The 13,617-nt window shown below is 36.7% G+C and overlaps 1 protein-coding gene across 1 annotated transcript in view; it reads left to right on the top strand.

Moving 5' to 3' along the window:
- RAB18 (RAB18, member RAS oncogene family) overlaps positions 1 to 13,143 on the top strand; it is a 32,606-nt gene extending 19,463 nt beyond the window's left edge. Inside the window, exons 3-7 of the mRNA XM_032395860.1 lie at positions 1,002 to 1,063; positions 5,990 to 6,062; positions 7,494 to 7,612; positions 7,685 to 7,751; positions 11,371 to 13,143. Coding sequence (XP_032251751.1) covers positions 1,002 to 1,063; positions 5,990 to 6,062; positions 7,494 to 7,612; positions 7,685 to 7,751; positions 11,371 to 11,546 — 497 coding nt within the window. The 3' untranslated portion in view covers positions 11,547 to 13,143. The remainder of the gene's footprint in view (positions 1 to 1,001; positions 1,064 to 5,989; positions 6,063 to 7,493; positions 7,613 to 7,684; positions 7,752 to 11,370) is intronic.
- Positions 13,144 to 13,617: the final 474 nt, after the last annotated feature.

Consider the following 13,617-nt stretch of genomic DNA (forward strand, 5'->3'; position numbering starts at 1 on the left):
ATGAGGGTGCTGTTCATCTTACTTGTGACTGTTCTGAATTAATTGTGACAAGCTAATAAGAGCTTTTGAAAGTTTCTTTCCAGGCTTCTTGAGCTAATGTTTTGCCTCTGGCCAGTGGAGTAGACTGCACATTAATTTTGATACTCTTTAAAGACATGTGGGCAGTTACTGTTCATTTAAGCCAGATGGCATGTGTCAACTCCTGTTCCTGGAAAGGGAGAGGTTTTTTTGGAGGGGGAGGGGGGCTTTGTAGTAAAACCTTACATGTCTTCTTATGGAGCTCTTCTCTTTACATAAATTAGTACTTACAGAAGATTTTCATAGCACTTTAAGCACTCCTCCTTTCACTTATGAAGAAGATTCTTAGAGGATTGGGCACAGATGTTTTTGTGTGTAAATTCTTTTGCAATTGTGCAGTAGCAAGGGATCATTGATAAAGTTATATAGAATGAATACTGTTTTTTAGGATAAAAACAAAGAATTCATAAGACAAGGAGTAAGTGGCCCTTTAATGTTTTTACCAAGCTGCTTACAGTCAGAATCTGAGTTAGGGGTTTGGCTGGCTGTGGACAGAACTCTTAATGATGGAGTGTAGATGCATTTGGAGCCCCTTAGAAAATTGCCCTGATCCAGAGTCAGCCATAGATAGTCTTCTCTACATGAGCACCGTGAATTCCAGCACTTGGCTTTTAATGTGCATCATTAATCACCTTACACTGAAGTTTATTTTTCCATTAAAATTTTTATTTTTTTCAAGCAAGTACAGGTAGGTAAGTGTTTTGAATTCTGCAAGCATTTGGTTTTCATTTATCCTAACTAAATCCTAAGCTGCTGAACTTTAGTGACACTTTTTTTTAATTTTCACATCCATAACTCCAAGAATTTAGGGTGTGAATTTGGGTATTTGATAAAGTGGCTTTTCTGTGTTCTGTTTTCTTGGTAATTGATTTTAAAAGTATTATTTTACTGGGATGCTTATCAACATTTTCATTTTTTTCAAGGTGTTGACTTTAAGGTGAAAACAATTTCAGTGGATGGAAATAAGGCTAAACTTGCAATTTGGGTAAGAGTTTTAAAAATGTATTTTATATAAATATTCAACTTGTATTTTTTAAAGAAGCAGAAGTTGATGTGTGTAGAGTTCTAGAGGTAAACAATTTGTATTAAATAACTTCTGAACAATTTGTTGGTTAATGGATAAACAATAAATGGCTATGTCTTGTAATTGGGTAATGAGGCAGAGACTTGTTTCACTTACTCAAAATTTTAAAATATATAATCCCTTAAGAATACTTAAAAGCAGAATAAAGTATAGAAAAATTATCTTATCTGCCAGAAAGGATTATTGTTATTGAATAGTTTCTTTAAAGTTTTAAGAAGACAGTGTATACTCAGCTAACACTGAAGGCAGTTGTTGGGGAGAAGGGGATGAAGTGATGCTCAGGAAAAAAAGTATTTTTCATATTAGTATGTTAGTATATTCATGAAATTTGAGTTTGCCAACTTTGGACTTATTTTCTAATATCAGTGCCTAGTCTTTACTTACTGTCCTTTCATTTGACTGTGAACCCAAACATTCTGATACATGTTGCTTTCCTAAGACCTTTTCATGATAGTGCTGACTGAATAAAATAGCAGTAACTGTCAAAAAGGTCCAAGATGCTCAGTGTCTGTCTCTGTCTGCCCGTTTCTCTCCCACTCCTACCTACCTACCTACTTCTCTCTATATACCTAAATGATTGTAATATATTATATTACATATATAATTTATAAAAATATGCTCTTATATATCTGATTCCCACATATACTATGATAAGTAAATATATAAATACGTTTTTGTTACATGTGATAATTAGAACTGGTTAGCAGTCATCACATTGAGATGTACTTCAACATGGTGATTAAATAGTAAGTGTTTGGGCATCAGTTACAGATTGAAACAGCAAGTGTTCATGTATTGTATGATCTGATTCATTTTCCTGGCATTCTCTGAATGGCATATTATTTCTAATACACATTTTATCTCAAATAACAAGTAACTGTGTAAGTGTGTCTCATGTTTTTCTGTTAATTTTTTTCTAACATACAATACTTTACATGATTGGTAGCCTATTTGCCCCCTCCCCAAAATATAATTATGATATTAATAAGAATAGTAATGTCTAACAGAAAACAATTTGGAAAATGTTGGACTAGGCCATAATAAAATATATTGAACAGTTTAAGAATGCTGGCTCTTTCCTGTACAAAAGTGGGAGCCTGATTTTCCATATGCTTTTCAGGGTTGAATTTATCACTTTTTTCTGCCCTTGCTACTGTTTTGTGAGATATACGTGTTAGAATAGGATCTAAGGCTTGGTGGTTTCCGTGAGATCTTTCTTTTATGCAAGAGGTTTCTTAAATTTACTTTTTAGTTCCTGTATAATAAAAAGGTTGGCAGGTATTACTGAGGTGACATCTTTATCATAGGCGTATAAATATTTTTTAAATAAGAGGCTCAATCTCAGAACCCTGAGATCATGACCTGAGCTTAAATCAAGAGTCAAGCTCAACTGACTGAGCCACTCAGGTGCCCCAAATGTTAATGTTCTTGTGTGTGTGTGTGTTTGTAATGCTAACTCTGTCATATGCTGCAAATATTTTTTTCCTGTTTGTCATTTGCCTTCAAATCTTGTTTAGGATGAGTGAGTGTGTGTATGGGGTATGGATGGTGTGGGGAGAGATGTTCTTGCCATACCAAGGTTTTAGTATTTTTGTGGTCAGACCAGTTTTTTTTTTTCCATGAATTTGGGTGTTATGTCATATTTAGGAAGCCTCCTCACTCATAAATAGAAATACATGAATCCATTGTTTCCTCTAATTCTTCTTCTTTTTTTTTTTTTTTTTTTAATATATATATATAAATCAGTTCCTCTCCTGCTTGGATGCTCCTCCTAGGATCAGTCAAATAGAATAATCAAGTACAGCCCTGTCCTCACTACTCCCAAAAGTGCCACTCACACATCACAGCCTGCTTGGCACCTCTAAAGCTATTTTTCTCTAGATCCTCACTTCCACTCCCACATTTTAATATTTAGCCTTTCCAGGTCCTTCCTTGTCCTTTATCCATTTCTGTCTTTAATAATCTCTTTTCTCCTCTCCCATCAGAGAAGAAAACCACAGATAATAAGCTCTGCTTTTCTTATCTTACAAGGATGCTATTACAGTTGTTGCAAATTCCTATCTTGAAAACAAAAACAAGCAAAAATCTTAACTTTTGACTACTTAAGCTTATAAATTTTATAGGTGTAATATATCCTTATCCAATATTGTGGCAGAGGGTTTTTGCTCAAATTATCATACCTACTTAAACATTTTTATAAGTGGATCCAAAAAATCAAGACTCTAAATAGCTGGACTAATTTAAATATTTGTGTGTAAAGTGTCAATCGTGTAGTATTTTAACATTAAACATATTATTTTTTTTGCTCTAGTCTTTTTTTTTGTTTTTAAGATTTTATTTATGAGAAAGAGCAAGAGAGCCTGAGCAGGGGGAGGGGTAAAGGCGGAGAAACAGACTCAACACTGAGCATGGAGCCTGACATGGGGCTCAATCCCAAGATCCTGAGATCATGACCTGAGCTGAAGTCAGACGCTTAACCAACTGAACCACCCAGGCGCCCTGCTCTAGTCTTTATTTTTAAAACACTGGGCTTTATGGATATTTTAACTAGAATCACAGTTCTGATTTTTAAAAGATTTATTTATTTGGGCGCCTGGGTGGCTCAGTTGGTTAAGCGACTGCCTTCGGCTCAGGTCATGATCCTGGAGTCCCTGGATCGAGTCCCGCATCGGGCTCCCTGCTCAGCAAGGAGCCTGCTTCTCCCTCTGACCCTCCCCCCTCTCATGTGCTCTCTCTCTCTCATTCTCTCTGTCTCAAATAAATAAATAAAATCTTAAAAAAAAAAAAAAATTTATTTATTTATTTTAGGGGGGAGGGGCAGAGGGAGAGAGAGAATCCCCAAGCAGACTCCCCACTGAGCACAGAGCCCCACATGGGGCTCTATCCCAGGCCCCTGAGATCATGACTTGCGCTGAAATCAGGAGTCGGATGCCCAGGGCACTCCGCAGTTCTGATTTTTATGTTGTGTCTCATCAGAGCAGTTACTGAAGTTGATCTCAGTGAATATCAAGGGAAACAAAATTCATATTCAAATGCTTTCGCTGTTTCTGGAAATTAATTTATTATAGTGTGGATATGGTTTTGTTATGAAAACAGAATTTTTCTGTTATAACAAAAAGTCTTGTGACTAAAATATTTCTTGCTTGGTCCTTGCCCTAACCTATATCAAATTATCCAAATTATAATCTGCTTTAGATAGTAAGTACACTTCACTTTATGCACCTTTAATTTATATTATTGTTTTTTGAAAAGTTGAGTCAACATGCAAATTGAGTAATTTTAAATATCAGAGGTTTTGTAAGAAACTTTGAAGCAAAGGGAATTTTTGTAAAGAGAGAAATCATTTTTATCCTAAATATAAATTTAGAAAGTTTAATTTTGTTAATTTTTTCACTTCAAGATGGCAGGGCTGGGGGCTGTTTCTGTAGTGGTGAGAATCTGGAAGCAAGGACATTCTGCATTTATGTAAGCGTAGCTGGGGAAGAGTAGTAGATTTGCAAAGTGGTTTACTTTGAAAGTTATTTTCCTCTTAAGTTTCTCTTCTGGGGCCATAAATTACTCATATATTTTCTACCTATTGCTCTTTTATTAAAGCAGTCTCTATTTTGGCCAGGGAAAGAAAGTACGTAAGTAGGAAAATAAGTAGCTGGAGCCCGTCACTGCTGGTTTAAAATGCCTCTCCAATCTTATAAACCTCTTAGAGGTTATTAACATGTTTTATGTCTGAAGGAGCTTCTGCTTGCCCCATAGCTAAGCTCGAATTTACAACCATGAGACTGGCAGCTAAGTTGATGTTTGACATATGTCTTCACTTTTCTTCAGGTTATTTGATATTAGCAGACTGGAAACTTTTTCTTAAAGGGCAGATAGTAAATATTTAGTCTAATCCAAAGGCAGGCCATGTGGCAGTGCATCATCGAACGGGCCTGGCTGTGTTCCAGTAAAACTTTATTTAATAAAACAGGTGGTGGGCTGAGGGAGCCGTTTGTCAACTGCTGCTTTGCATAATCTTAGGTATCTTGAAGCCACAGTCCAAGGATGGTAGAAAGAAGACAGAAGGAACCAGGTCCAGAAGTACAGACTTGTTAATTAGTTTGGGTTGGTTGGTTGGTTGGTTTCCAAGGAAAGTTGAGCAACTGTCCTGTGGCAAGAATTGCTCTAGGCACTGGGGTTAAACCGATGATTAAGCAGATGAGGTCTCTTTCCTCATAAAACTTGCACTTCCTAGCTGGTGTACATCTTATGTTCCTCTCCCCCAATATGTGTCAGAAACATGTGATAGCAAGTGGTTTGGTTTTATGCATTTTCCTAAAAGAAGATACAGAGAAAATACTTTTAAGAGTCCAACCTAAAAATTGCTTACCTAAAATAAGACACTCCTGTCACTCTCTTTTAAAAAAAATAAGTGGTTCTCAACCTTGATTCTACATTAGAATCACCCGGGAAGACTTTGAAAACTTCTGTCTTACCGTAGACCAATTAAACCAGAATCACTGGGGGTTGGACCCAGGCATTGGAATTTTTCATTTCCCAGGAAATTTCACTGTGCTTCTGAAGTTGAGAACCATGGCTTTCAAGGAAATGGATTTCATGTGTGATAAAAATCTTAAAAAAATACCGCTTTACTTAAATGCATTTTTCTAGAGATGAGTCAGTATTTATTAATTTTATTTTATGTAACACTTTTCAGTAAGAGAACGCATCTAATTTAAATTTCAAGTTTTAAATGAGCTTGTGCATGGATATTTTTAATAATGCTGTTTGACTTTCTACTCTTAATATTATTTATACTTTTTAAATTTAGTAATAATTCGTTGTCACCTTTAGGATACTGCTGGTCAAGAGAGGTTCAGAACATTAACTCCCAGCTATTATAGAGGTGCACAGGGTGTTATATTAGGTAAGGTTTTACTTTACGATACTGCTTTAAAAATATTGTTGTTTTATTATTGCAATTTCTGATTTTCCTTATCTGTGAAGGTCAGTAAGTTTTTATTTTTCTTCAGGGGTACCTTTATGTAACTTGAAGTTATATTAGCTTCATTTAATATTAATGAATATTTAAACTTTCAAAATTTTTCAGTCCTTTGTCTAGCAATTAAAAGATAAAGATCAGATTAATTTATTTGGTTTAAAAGCACATGTTGATGAAGACATAATTGAGGATTAATCCACATGTAATTGGTCTGTCTGAAGAGTGTTACCAGAAACTGATCTTCAGTCAGCAGTGCATTAACATTTGCTGTGCGTTTATAAAGGAAGAAGCATGCTAGTTGCTTAGTTGAATCTGTTTTATTAGTCCTAAAAAGTATAACAAAGCACTTAACATTGTTGATTCATAATCATACAGAATTTAAAAACCAAATGTGGATTCTCATTGTAAGTTGTTGAAAAGTACTTGTTACTAATATTCCTGGGAAACTTTTAAAAATAAATATTGGACAATTTTAGGGAACATTGCCTTTTTATATTATGTCATAAATAGTGAGGTTTTAGGTTCATTTCATTAATTTAACAGCAACTCTTATTTTGGTTTAGCATCTTTAAGTTTAGAAAACACCTTTTTTTTTTAAAAAAAGATTTTATTTATTTATTTGACAGAGAGCAGGAGAGCACAGGCCAGGGAGCAGCAGAGGGAGAGGGAGAAGCAGGCTCCCTGCTGAGCAGGGAGTCAGAGGTGGGGCTCAATCCCAGGACCCTGGGACCATGACCTGCCCTGAAGGCAGTTGCTTAGCCAACTGAGCCACCCAGGCGCCCCTAGAAAACACTTTAAATTAATAAGTTCTTTATATTAATAAGCTCTTAATATATTTTAATGCAGTGGGATGGAAGTTCTGAAGGTGATAACAGGGAGACAATCAGGATCTTATCTGTTAAGTTTACATATTTTTTCAAAGTTGAAATTCTGGTCCTTGTAAGAAACAAATTAACAGGGTCATAGATGTTTAAATCCATGGAAGAAAGTTTGGTATTTTGCCACAGATTTGGATCTGAATGTTTTAGTTTTTGGATAAATGTCTTTTATTGTTAAGAATGGGAACAGCTGTTGTTTTGCTTAAATTAATTGTCAGTTATCACACAGGATATAATTTCATTTCTCTCACAGTGTGTCTTAATAAAATTGAAGTGTGTGTATGTATATGTTTATTATTATTTTTTAATACACTTGTTTCTTCCATCTGGCTGAGTAGATACTGATTGTTAAGCATTTGAAGGCTTAGAAACAGACTTGCCTATATAGAAATATTAGCTTGTAGTGACATATCAGAAATATAATGCCATTGCTTCTTATTTTTAATGCTTATTTAATAAGTGACCCTTTTTATTTCAGTTTATGATGTCACAAGAAGAGATACCTTTGTGAAATTGGATAATTGGTTAAATGAATTGGAAACATACTGCACGAGAAATGACATAGTAAACATGCTAGTTGGAAATAAAATTGATAAGGTAAGAAATCAGACACTTGGCATTTTGACTGTATTTTGGTAGCTTTTCTTAATCTTTATATTTACCTTTTAGGAAAATCGTGAAGTCGATAGAAACGAAGGCCTGAAATTTGCACGAAAGCATTCCATGTTATTTATAGGTAGGTGTGTGAACATTTATCCTTTCATTATTAATGAGGAATTTTAAAATGGAGTTTTTGCTATATTTTTCTCTTTATGAACAGTAAAATGTATGTACTTAGTTCATCATTTTCTTGTGCTAACTGTAGAGCCAGGTTCATTTTTCCTTCTGTAAAAAAAAAAAAAATCAGATCTCATTATGTGAAGTGTATAGGACACAGATCATTCCTCTCAGGATACAGTGGCATCCAGTAAAGCCAGGCACCCAGTGTTAGTTGTACCTTGCTGGTCCTTGCGCTGGCAGCAGTGGTACCACCTGGGAGTTTGTTAGAAATGCTTCATTTCAGTCCCAACCCAGCTTTTCTGAATTAGAATCTGTATTTTTTTTTTTTTTAAAGATTTTATTTATTTACCTGTCAGAGCACAAGCAGGGGGAGCGGCAGGCAGAGGGAGAAGCAGGTTTCCCGCCAAGCAGGGAGCCCGATGTGGGACTGGATCCCAGGACCCTGGGATCATGACCTGAGCCGAAGGCAGATGCTTAATGACTGAGCCACCCAGGCGTCCCTAAAATCTGTATTTTAACAAGATCTTCATGTGATTTGAATGCACATTAATACTTGAGAAGCATGGTAAAATAGGGTTTGGCAAACCCTACAGCATGGGGCCAAATGTGGTTCCACCATTTGTATTGGAACACAACCTTACCTGTGCAGTCATCTACATGCTGTGTGTGGCTGCTTTTATGCTTCATGGCAGAGTTCAGTGGTTACAGCAGAAACCATATGGCATTCAAAGCCTAAAATATTTATCATCTGGCCCTTTACAGGAAAAGTTTGTTGACCCCCTGTCTAGAAAAGTGGACAAGCTCTATCACTGTGGAGATTTTTTAACGTTACAGGTTCCCTGGGCCTTGTCACAGGTCTGAAACTGGGCCTGGAAGACAGTTTCTAAAAATATCCTAGTTGATTCTGATGTGAAGCTAGCTTTAGGAATTACTGATTTAGCTATTCCACTGTTAGGATCTTTTAGGAATTAGGAAACGGAAATAAAAGAACATCATCTATAGATAGAAGCAGGGTACTATAAGTGGAAGGTAATAGGCAATTTTAGAAAGGAATTGAGTACTACCTTTTCTATGTACTTGCTGGGTGTCCTTCATTTTGTTACATTAGTTCAGTAAACGTTTATTGAACACTGAGAATATAACAAACAGATGAACAAAATGGACAAAGTCCCTGCCCTCATGAAGCTTACATTCTAGTAGAGGAAACAGACTTAAATAAGTAAGTAGTGCTATGAAGGAGAGAGAGTATGATGGGAATGGGAGGTAATTACGGGAAGTTTTTTGAGGTAGTGCCATTTGAACAAGAATCCATAAAATGAAGATCTAGAGGGAGAACATCTCAGGCTGAGAGAATAGCAAATATTTCCTGAGGTAGGAACGAGTTTAGTGTGTTTAAGGAATAGGAAGAAAGCCTGTGGGCTGGAGCATAGTGTATGTTGGGGGCAAAGGTGGTGATGGTGGGAGGTGAAATTTAAAAGGTCATGTTGGGCCTGGTAGGGTATGGTAAAGAAATGGATTTTATTCTAAGTGTGGAAAGCAGGGGAGTAGTGCTGTGATCTGATATTCTTTTAAAAAGACCTGTTTGTACAGAAAATGGTCCATGAGAAGCAGAAGCAAGAGGCTTGTTATGGCCCAGATGAATAATGCTGGTGCCTTTGACTATGGGAGTGGTTGTGGGTGGCTTCTGGAAGGTTGGCAGATCTAGGAGATACTTGGATGGTAAAGGTGACAGGCTCTGCTGATAGATTGGGTATTTTTTTTAAAGATTTTATTTTTTTCATTTGACAGAGAGAACTCAAGCAGGGGGAGTGGGAGAGGGAGAAGCAGGCTTCCTGCCAAGCAGAGAGCCCGATGCGGGGCTCGATCCCAGGACTCTGGGTATTGAGGATAAGGAAAGAGAGCAATCAGGGGTAACTCTGAGTCTCTGGCATTTAGGATGAAGACATTGGATTTGACAAGATGGAGAATGCTAGTATTTTCTAAAAGAAAAGTTTCAAGCAGGGGCACTGGGGTGGCTCAGTCATTAAGCGTCTGCCTTCGGCTCAGGTCATGATCCCAGGGTCCTGGAATCAAGCCCCTCATCGGGCTCCCTGCTCGGCGGGAAGCCTTCTTCTCCCTCTCCCACTCCCCCTGCTTGTGTTCCCTCTCTCGCTGTGTCTCTCTCTGTTAAATAAATAAATAAAATCTTAAAAAAAAAAAAAAAGTTTCAACGGAGTGGTGAGAACAAAAACGTAGTTAGAGTACAGTTGACCCTTGAACAATGTGGGGTTAGGGGTCCCGCCACACCCCCCCAGTCGGAAATCTGCGTATAACTTTGGACTCCCCCAAAACTGAACTGCTAATTGCCTGTTGACCTGAAGTCTTAACTGATAAAGTCAGTTAACACGTGTTCTGTATGTTGTGTGTATTACATACTGTATTCTTACAGTAAAGCTAGAGAAAAGAAAATGTTATTAAAATCATAAGGAAGAGAAAATACCTTTACATTACTGTCCTGTGTTTATTGAAAAAAATCCATGTGTAAGTGGAACTGCACAGTTCACACTGGTGTTGTTCAAGGGTCAGTTAGAGTCTGAAGAAAAAATGTGAAATAAGAAAGTGGAAACAGCTTACATAGGTAACTCTTGATGACAATTTTGCTTTGAAAGAGACTAGAGAACCCGGGTGGCTTCTAGAAGAGTGTGTGGGCTGGAAGGCAGGGTAGTTGGTTACTTGGTTGGTTAGTAAGATGGACAGTAATTTTGGCAGGCTTTTTAAAGCTGACTGATGTGATCCAGTAGTGAGGACACATGATTCTTCAGTGAATGAGAAGGGATGGGATCCGAGAAGTAGAAAAGGGGATGCTCCTAGATAGTAGCAGGGACAGTTCATCCACTGTCACAGGAGCGAAGGCAGAGCCTAAGGTTACAAATGCAGACAGGTTGGTGACTCTCTTGGTGGGATGATCAGTGCTCCTGTCAGATCGTTTCTATTTTTCTCAACATAAAGTTAGGTCATGAGCTGAGATAGAGGAGTTTTATGATAAAGGAATGAGAGTCATCTCAGATTGTGAAAAAGGTAATTACTAGGGAAAGGTAGGATTGGGGAGCAGGGCTCAATGTCCACATGAGTTTCATGGGGAGCATAAATGCAAAAGGAGACCAGTGTCCATGGTTGTATATCATTTATCCAGTCACCTATAGCTGCTTGGTTGCAGGCACAGAACAGCCAGATTGTTCAGCTTGGAGCCTGAATTTCCTTACTCTGAAATGGGAATAATCTGTTTTGGGGGTTGATTTTAAGAACTAACTGAAAAATTAAAAAGGAACTTTGGCCTAATATTTGAGTAGAGCTTTACAGTGTACAATTCTATCACAAAATCCTGGGCTTATATACCACTCTTCTTGTGGATAGAATTTGAATAGCTCAGCTTTGAGAGTTGGGGCAAATTCACGAATATTAAACCTCTGGGGAGAAACTGCTCATTTGCCTCTGCATATACTGCCGGCTGATATTTATGCCATAATAATTTCCCAGGAAAACATCGGAATATGACCAGAAAAGAATAGACTCTGACATTTTTTCTTCAATTTTAGAGGCAAGTGCAAAAACCTGTGATGGTGTACAGTGTGCCTTTGAGGAACTTGTTGAAAAGATCATTCAGACGCCTGGACTGTGGGAAAGTGAGAACCAGAATAAAGGAGTCAAACTGACACACAGGGAAGAAGGCCCTGGAGGAGGAGCCTGTGGTGGTTACTGTTCTATGTTATAAACTCTGGGAAACTCCATCTCTTGCATATTTGATCAGATAGTGACATCTTTCTGTATATAAACTTTAACTGCTATTCTAGGGACCTTGCAGTTTGCACATATTTGTTTTGTATCATGGCAGTAAATATTTGCAAGAAATCCCACTCATCGGCTTTCCCAGGTACAATGTTATGGTAAGCATGCACAGTTTGCAGTCTGCAGTTTTTTATGTAACATAAAATAGGTGTACTTTTTTAAGTACATTTGATTTTATGATTTACATTTATCATGTGATTAAAAAAATCCACCTATCTAGTCTGTGTTGATACAAGGTCTACTTTTGGTCTCTTCTTTGCTTAAATACTCCTCTATCAATTACTGAATTAATTGGTATGTAGAACTCCCAGAACCACTGGAAGATATTCAGGTATCATCAAACCTGGCAAATTTCCTTTCAGGAATAACACAGAGCATGATTCCACAGCTTTTGTAGGATGTTTGCTGACAGATTCTCTTTTAGTACTAAGCGAAATTCTCTACAGGACGCAGTCCAGGCCAATTTATAATTAAATCTCTGTTTGTTCTGATGATGCTCTAAAATAGCATTGATGTGTTAAGAAGTTTGGTCTTGCTTTTAAATTTTCTTTAATGAGTAGCTCAGTTGCTTAACTGGAGTTTTAACTCTGTGATATGTACATTGGATTCTAACCCTTTGTGCAGCGTTTTTAGTTATGTGGTGTTTGGCAGAATGACAATAAGGTTTTCCCCCATTTTGGTTTTGGAAGGACGAGAATAGTGTGTTTATGTAACTCATGTAGTCCTTACCTTACCACTTTAAAAACCAACACCTTTTTCCATAAATGTTGGTGGTGTTTGTCCAGGTACCTCAATTGTAGCTTGTGTCATGTTTATGAACATCTGTATCTTATGACTTCCGTAAATGGCTAATTGATATTCAGAAACCTATATCTGTGTTTTGAGGGTTGGGAAAAATAGGACACTAAATGACAATGTGAGAGACATACTGCTTCCAGATTTTGATGTGTGTGGGAAAATACTGTTGCAATGAAAATCTTGGTAATTTACTGTAACAAGTAGCCAATAGTTTATCAAAACCAACTTGTACAGACTAATAAATCTTTTCCACAGTATTCAGTTTTCTAACCTCTTGCTATTATACATTGCCTATTTTTTTCACTCGTATGTTATTTAATTCAACGTTGTTATCTGCTATATTAAGCCCCCAAGTAAGTTATTTGTCCTTTCAAGCAGGTTACCATGATACCCCTCAGTAAGATTTCTGATATTAATTTCTGGGCAGTTTGTTCTTTGTATACAGTTGCAAATGATAGATTTTTTTCCTGGGTCACCTTTGCAATAACTTGTGATAGTGGATTTACTTCAGGTTGGATTCTTTCTGAACTGTACATCTTCACATAAGAAAACCTTACATTCTACTTGGTTCACACTTGTGAGACCACATTACATGTGATTAAAGGTTTTATACATTATATATGTATTTACTAAATATAAAACATTTACTCCTTTACTGTTGGAGAAAGGTAGCTAACACATGTACTCACGATTTGTTTGTGTTACATTAAAGCTGTAGATTTGTATATTTATGTAGTGTCTATATTGACAAGACATTTATTTCTGTTTATTGCTTTTTGCTCCTTGAGCTATATAATAATCTTGTGCATTGGATTGTTGTGTTGATTTGGTCAAAATTTGGATACATATGAGTCACTTTTAAAAACTAATTTTGTTTGATAGATTTATATTGTAACCTTTTATAGTTTTTGAAATAAATATAGCCTGCTTTCCCTAGATGCATTTGTGGAGGAGGTATTCTACATTTCCCTATCACTCTCATGGGCTGAGGAACATCTGAATATAGTATTCCTCAGTTTCTCATATATGGCTTTCACTTTACTATTTTGTTGCAAGCTTATTTCCTAGTGGAGGTTTCCTAAGTGAAGTAGTTATGATATCTGAAATTAGTCACTTAAATAGCTGAGGATTTTGTTAATTCTTCATTTCCAAATCATTTGAAGTAGTTTAAAAGTGCCTTTTGCAGATGGTGCAAATTA

This window comes from Phoca vitulina, unplaced genomic scaffold, assembly GCF_004348235.1.
Source record: "Phoca vitulina isolate PV1807 unplaced genomic scaffold, GSC_HSeal_1.0 scaffold88, whole genome shotgun sequence".
Lineage (NCBI taxonomy): Eukaryota > Metazoa > Chordata > Mammalia > Carnivora > Phocidae > Phoca > Phoca vitulina.